General features: G+C 33.0%; 1 protein-coding gene across 1 annotated transcript; it reads left to right on the top strand.

Annotated features, from left to right (window-relative positions):
- The first annotated feature begins 340 nt into the window (after positions 1-340).
- LOC133313226 (translationally-controlled tumor protein homolog) lies at positions 341-2613 on the top strand. The gene is made up of 5 exons (XM_061514559.1): positions 341-444; positions 1555-1628; positions 1800-1925; positions 2007-2164; positions 2371-2613. Exons 1-5 carry the CDS (start codon positions 417-419, stop codon positions 2486-2488), a joined length of 504 nt encoding a protein of 167 aa, XP_061370543.1. The 5' UTR covers positions 341-416; the 3' UTR covers positions 2489-2613.
- The last annotated feature ends 4196 nt before the right edge of the window (positions 2614-6809 follow it).

Raw genomic sequence — 6809 nt, 5'->3', positions numbered from 1 at the left:
CATCAAATCTATTAAGATAGTATAATTCGAATTCAAAAATTGATATTATCTTTAAATAAGTAAATAACTACTGATAAGATAATATTGTTAATTTTAAACAACTAAATTAAAGATAAAACACAGCATATGACTATTTATTATGTGAAACGGAACTTGTACATAGACGAAAAAGGATTTATTATGATTGTTATCTTTTTTATTTTATGTTTTTTTTTTTAAAAAAAGATTAGGACAGATTGGGTAGTTTAGTAAAAGAGAAGGGTAGTGCAGGTAATTTGAACTGGGCAGAAACCCTGGCCTATAAATAAGAGTTGCACGCTGCTTTTCAAACCCTCTTCACTCTCTTGTCGCTCCGTAGCTGTGTTCCACCGCACGAACCGTCTTGTAAGGAGCGATCAGAGAGAAACTCTGCAAACATGTTGGTTTACCAGGATATGCTTACAGGTAACTAATCGCGCACCTTCTTCTTCCAATTTCCAAATCCTCTTTTCTTTCATCGTCGCTTCTCCTTATTGATCTACAAACGCTGAATTATTCGTTGTCTTATCGTATTTTAATTCACTCATGTTGTTAGATCTGTTTGAATTGCGCATCCAATTATGATTTTCAACTATTCAATTTTTGTTACCTTTTGGATCTGGCACTTTTCTTTTTGGTTCAGTTGATGACCGCATATCTATGTTGCTTGGATCTGGCGTTATTTTTTACTTGCTCTTTAATTACGATTTTTTTATTGCTCTTATTAATGTAAGAATTCACTTCTCTATTGTGTCGTTTATTGTTTTATCTGTTTTTATTTGATTTGATTCTCTCCGAAGTTAATATATACGTATAAGTACTTCAGTAAATACCATTTTCGGTCCGGCAAATTATTTCACGATTTTCGCTCTAGTCCTTGACAAATAAAAAATAGACTCATTTTAGTCCTTTTGAAGGGAAATTTGTGAAGATCACGAATAACCTTTTTATTTATTAGGATTAAAGCGGGCATAGTAAAATCTGCTGAGGATCAAAAAGAGTATTTACACTGAATACTTTAATTTGTGTGAGATCGGGGAAACCTTTCTAATTATGGGGACGCGTGTCAGTCAAGGATGGTGAATTCAGGGGGCGTTTGGTACAGGAGAAATTTTTATTTGTCCGAGAATCTCAATTTTTAAAAATATGATTTTTACATTCAGTTTACGATAATATCCGGAAATTTAAAATTTAGAAAAATTCAATTTCCCGGGAATCCGGCTAAATGGCGTATACCAAACGTCCCCTCAAAGTTTATATTTGAAAGGTGGTTTTCAAAGATTCGTGATCTAGCTTACAATTTTATATTTGGTATAGCTGCGTTGCTGCAGCTTGGTTATTTTCGTCTGTTTTTTGTTTTTATGTATGATTAATAAAATATAATTTATGAAGGGGTTTTGTATTCTTTGATCCTTTTGTTATATATCTGCTTTTTTTGTGTTTTTATTCTTTATCTTTTTGATATGTTGACATACTTTTTTGTTAGAAGTATGTAATAGTTGAATAGATGGAGTAACATTAACCATGTTTTTGTAGGTGATGAGCTTCTCTCGGACTCCTTTCCGTACAAGGAAGTTGAGAATGGAATGTTATGGGAAGTTGAGGGGAAGGTTAGTTGAATGCTGCCCATTTGTCTGGATTTTCTTGTTTATGTGTTAGATGTTGATTTTGCAATTTGCAAGCAATGTTACTTCATTTTATATTTAGTTGTTTGAACAATTTTTGAAGTAGTTTTGTTACTCTGGCTAACATGCTAAAAACTATATCCTTTTTGTTTGCAGTGGGTTGTTAAAGGAGCACTTGATGTAGACATTGGTGCAAACCCTTCTGCTGAAGGTGGAGAAGACGAGGGTGTTGATGACCAAGCTGTTAAGGTTGTTGACATTGTTGATACATTCAGACTTCAGGTTAGGGCAACTATACACCCCTATTTTTTTAGGCTCAACTTAAGTTCAGATGATAATTATTTTCTTATTTAATTCTTGCAGGAGCAACCTGCTTTTGACAAGAAGCAGTTTCTTGTTTTCATTAAGAGGTATATTAAGTTGTTGACACCCAAACTTGACGAAGAGAAACAAGAGCTGTTTAAAAAGAACATTGAGGGAGCAACCAAATTCCTGCTCTCTAAGCTCAAGGATCTTCAGTTGTAAGTTATTGCGCACACACATGGAGATGGATCCGTTGTTTTCTGGGTTTTTTACATGCTATCCGTTATTATCATTTAATTTTAGTGCCTAGTGAAATCAATGCAAACTATTTTGTTTTCTGGGTTTTTTTATGCTATCTGTTATTATCATTTGATTTTAGTGCTGAGTAAAATCAATGGACACTAATTTGAAGTCTTCTGTACAGTTTTGTTGGGGAGAGCATGCATGATGACGCTAGCTTGGTCTTTGCCTACTACAAGGATGGTGCTGCTGATCCAACATTTCTGTACTTTGCTTATGCTTTGAAGGAGATCAAGTGCTAAGTGACGTACTTAGTACAATGTACTCGGTTATCTACTCCCAATTTATCTAGTTTTCCTTTTGCATTCTGTACTAAGTTATTTGAGACTCGGTATTTTGATTTAATAGAGAGACCGTTTATGCTTCATTATCATTCCCAACAAATTTTATTATCGTTGGATTGGAATTCATAAATGTATGATTCTTTTTGTGCTAGATGGGTTTGTCAGTTGTTTCTTTTGCAGACTTGTGGGGTTTGAATGCTGGAAACATTTTAGTTTGTCCTCATGGCTTTATAGCGAGAACAATTTACCAGGCCTTAAGAATTTAAGACGTGTTAAAAAAAAATTAATTGAGCTGGGATAAATTTTAAATTTTGGAGAAACTTACATTGAGAATTCTAGTTACTCGTGTTTGGTATAATAATTTCTGGGAAAATGAGATTTTTGGAAATTAAAATTATGAATGAGAATTTCATGAAATAATATTACTAGAGGGTGGTATTATTGAATTTTTACATGGTGAATTTTTGTAACATAATTTAAGATATAAATAAAATTCTGTTTTAATATTTTTATAATTAAAATACCTTGTTTTGTTAAAGTCCTTACTCTGCGTCACAAAATTGTGGGTCCTCTCTTCTTTTCCAGATGTCTTTACTCTCTTCTTTTCATGATGTCTTTACTCGTTTCTTTCTATTGACAATTAATCAAATATAAAATCAGAAAACTTGAATCAATATTTCTGTGAATATTTTGACTTATCAAATAAGTTTTTGGTAGTATTTTTGAAAAATTCATTTACTAGAATATTTTCGAGAATTGTGATTTCTAGAAACAATTTTTTTTTCTTTTACCAGATATCTTTTTAGATCATTCCAATTCGATTCAGACTTTCAATTTAGGAAACCCTTTTTTCAAATTTAAAGTGGTTTGACTAGAGCACAGTCATATGGATAGGTTTAAAAAGAAAGCAAAAGTACCTAAGTGCTAATGAATTGAGAAGTGAATCTTAGTTAATATAATTATATCATAGGGGAGAATTATAATTATTTATGAATAAATCAATGGTAATGATTTTGTTATTTTGTTATTTTAATATTTTTTTCTTTTATTTTCATTAATGCTAATTTGTTCATGAATGATTAAGATTTTTTCATATAATATGATAATGTTAATTAATATATGAGATGATTGAAATAGTTCTTCTATGTTATACGGTTGCTAATGTTGTCAGATTTTGGTTATAAAACTTTCAACGCGCTACTGATCCGTAAAGGGCAGTATTACTGTCTTGGTTGAATAAAATTTGAAACATATAGACAGAATATCTAGTGTTGTCCCAAAAATTAAATTAAAAAAATTGACACTCTAATTGACCTGGCGAATATGTAGCGCGTGTGGTATCATGTCTCTTGCTAGAAGAGGGGACTAGGTGGTCTAAAAGAGGATGTAACTTTTATTATCATAATTACTTTTCTATACTTAAATGTGACATAATTATTATTTTAATTATTGTATACATGTATCCGGTAGTAGATCCAGAAAAAAAAAATTATGTTCGCACATTTAGTGGGGGGTTCGGGGGCCGCGTTTCCGAATTTTTTTTTTTGTAAAGAAAGTTTAAATCAACACCTAAACCCGCTCATAATCTAGTTGCTTCCATAACAAACTGCAGACAATAGTTTGACCAATTATTTTCTCTCTTAACAAAAAATTTGAACCCCACTTAGTCCATTATAAAACAAATTAGTCATCTGGTCCCTATGAAATTCAAAGTGGACCCATTTTGATCTTTTTGAGGGACTAATGTAGGTTTTTTTTGACTTTGTGAGGGACTACGATTTTAATTAAATTGATCCACTTTAAATTTTTTAGGGACCTCGAGACTATTTTTTTTTTTTGTAAGAGACTAAAATGAAGACTATATTTTTTGCTAGGGACTTACAAGGATATTTACTCCTAATATATATATATATATATATATATATATATATATATATATATATATATATTGAATCAAGAGACAAATAAGGATCTCCAACCAATAAAAAAAAATTGGAATCCAGAATTTTATGTCCGCAAGCCCGCAAGTGGGTCCGCCACTGTATTTCAAAAGACGGTATTTAGAATAGTTTAAGTAAAAAACAGTGCAGGAGTATATAATGTTCCGGACAAGTATATTCTAGCATCAATTACATTTTCCGGACTTACCTTCCACGATAGTTGAGCCCAAGGAATATCAAACATAATTTTAGGGGGCGTTTGGTTGAGGAGAAATTTTTTGAATACTAGAGAAATGTAATTGATAGGGAAATGGTTGGAAAGTGAGTTTGGTAGGAAAATGTAAAAAAAGTTGTTTGATTGGAAAAAATTTAACTGGGCAAATTAGGTAAGATTTATAAAATCTATGTTTGGTTTGAGGTAAAATATTGATGGGAAAATTGATGTAAATTACAAAAGTGGGCATTTAAATTTTTTAACAAGAAAAAAAATCGGCAAATAGCAATGAATCATATTAAAAAATCATTTTCATTCACAATGAATTTGTGCCTTTCAATACCTGAACTACCATCTACCCCAAAGCCAAAATCAACATTTTGATTCCCCTTTTTCTTGGCCTCTTCTTTTGAAGCATATTTCCCCGTCATGCACACATCTTCGCCGTGTATAAATCATCGTCCCAACAAAGTCTGGAACCTTTTCATCATTATCATGGTCTCCATCTCTGGGAGCACTCCACTGGAATATATGTCTGTGCAATATCTTTCAGGTTACCAACAATGGGTTTGTACGTTAGCCATTAATCAAGCCACTGACAGTAAGATCATCCAGCTCTGCAACCACATCAAGGGTTATTTTCGTCCACAGTTTTGCCTCATTATTTCGTTCCCCAGCTAAACACAAAATACCACCATGTGTGTGGTTTTCTGGAATAGTGATAAACATCAAATTTCACAAAGAAATCAGAAAGGTTGGGGAAACAGTTTGCCTACCTAAATTTTTTTCACTCGAGTACCAAACATGGTCAAACACAAAACCCAGATGAAGTTACCTAGGTATTTATACCAAAACCCTCTACCAAACACCCCCTTAAGAGAAATTCGTAGAATGGTATTTGCTATTGTAAGCAATCAAATTAACATGTCTAAAATGTACTTCCTTATTTAAAATAGGTGTATTTGTACAATTATTTATAACTTTACATGTCTTATTGACCAGTAAGTACTTCCTTCTAAGACATTTTTTATGTGAGCATACATATCATACACCTAATTTGACCAAGAAACGAAGCGAAAATAAATTTCCCAAAAAATGCCAGAGACAGCCCCATGTGCAGGGGCGTTTTGAGCAATCCGTTCTCTCTGGCTTCTATAGGGCAGCATGATGCTCCTTTAGTTCTCAAATTTTGACACAAGGTAGTTGACATCTCAAGCTTTACAATGGCGTATGGAACGTCCCTATTGGACCTTTGTGGAGGGAGACATGCTCTCCCAAAGTTCACCCAAATTCTGCCAATTTCTAGAAATTTCGCCAGAGTCTCCTTTGTTTTTTCAATAAATACCACCTTTAAAGGTGTGTTATCTAACCTCAAATGGTACCTAATAAACATGGGTGGCACTCAAGGACTAGCAATGCTTTGGTGCTCTTACAACCCTTTACAATTTATATCAATGAGTTCAGTTTTCAACTTAACAATTTCAATATCAATTCTTAAACCATTTCAATCACATCAATTCCTTTGCATGCATTTCTTTGACATAAAACATAAATTAAATCCTAGAATAGGCCTATTGCCCTTTCAGCACATAGCATGCTTCAATATTACATAAAGTCTCCATAATACAATTTGCACCATCTCCAATGGACATATTACAATTTACATCATCTGCAATGGACATATTACAATTTACAACTTTAATTACAACACCATAAATCTCAAATGAAACATGATAATTAACAACTAAACTTAGCCAAAAAGTGACATGAACAAAATGACAATATGAATGATCCTAGTTCAACATAATGTTCATGTCCTAAGTCTAGCCTAGGTCATGTGACCCCAAAATGTAAAATCCACAATACGCCCATGAGCATCATCCTACGGGCCTCTTGCCCGTCGCTCCAACAGTACTGGCACTACCTGAAATAAAGTCCCCAAAACGGGGTGAGATATACGAATATATCTCAGTAACCCAGAGGTTCTGGAGAATACTCTGCCCAATGGTTCACTTCAATGCATATCAATAACATAATACAACATTTAAAACGGGATAAAGCAAGGGATTTAGTGAAGTAGGGAAGCATAGGGAAACAAAATACGACGAAGCTAGAATGGTCAATG

Source organism: Gastrolobium bilobum, unplaced genomic scaffold (genome assembly GCF_033153095.1).
Source record: "Gastrolobium bilobum isolate Gb01-03AN ecotype WA unplaced genomic scaffold, APGP_CSIRO_Gbil_v1 utg3862, whole genome shotgun sequence".
NCBI lineage: Eukaryota > Viridiplantae > Streptophyta > Magnoliopsida > Fabales > Fabaceae > Gastrolobium > Gastrolobium bilobum.
This window is presented reverse-complemented; position numbering and strand designations above follow the sequence as displayed.

Coding starts and splice junctions, on each gene's coding strand:
- LOC133313226 (XM_061514559.1), top strand. CDS start 417: ATGTTGGTTTACCAGGATATGCTTACAG. Junction 445..1,554: donor TTACCAGGATATGCTTACAG/GTAACTAATCGC, acceptor ATGTTTTTGTAG/GTGATGAGCTTCTCTCGGAC. Junction 1,926..2,006: donor TTGATACATTCAGACTTCAG/GTTAGGGCAACT, acceptor TAATTCTTGCAG/GAGCAACCTGCTTTTGACAA.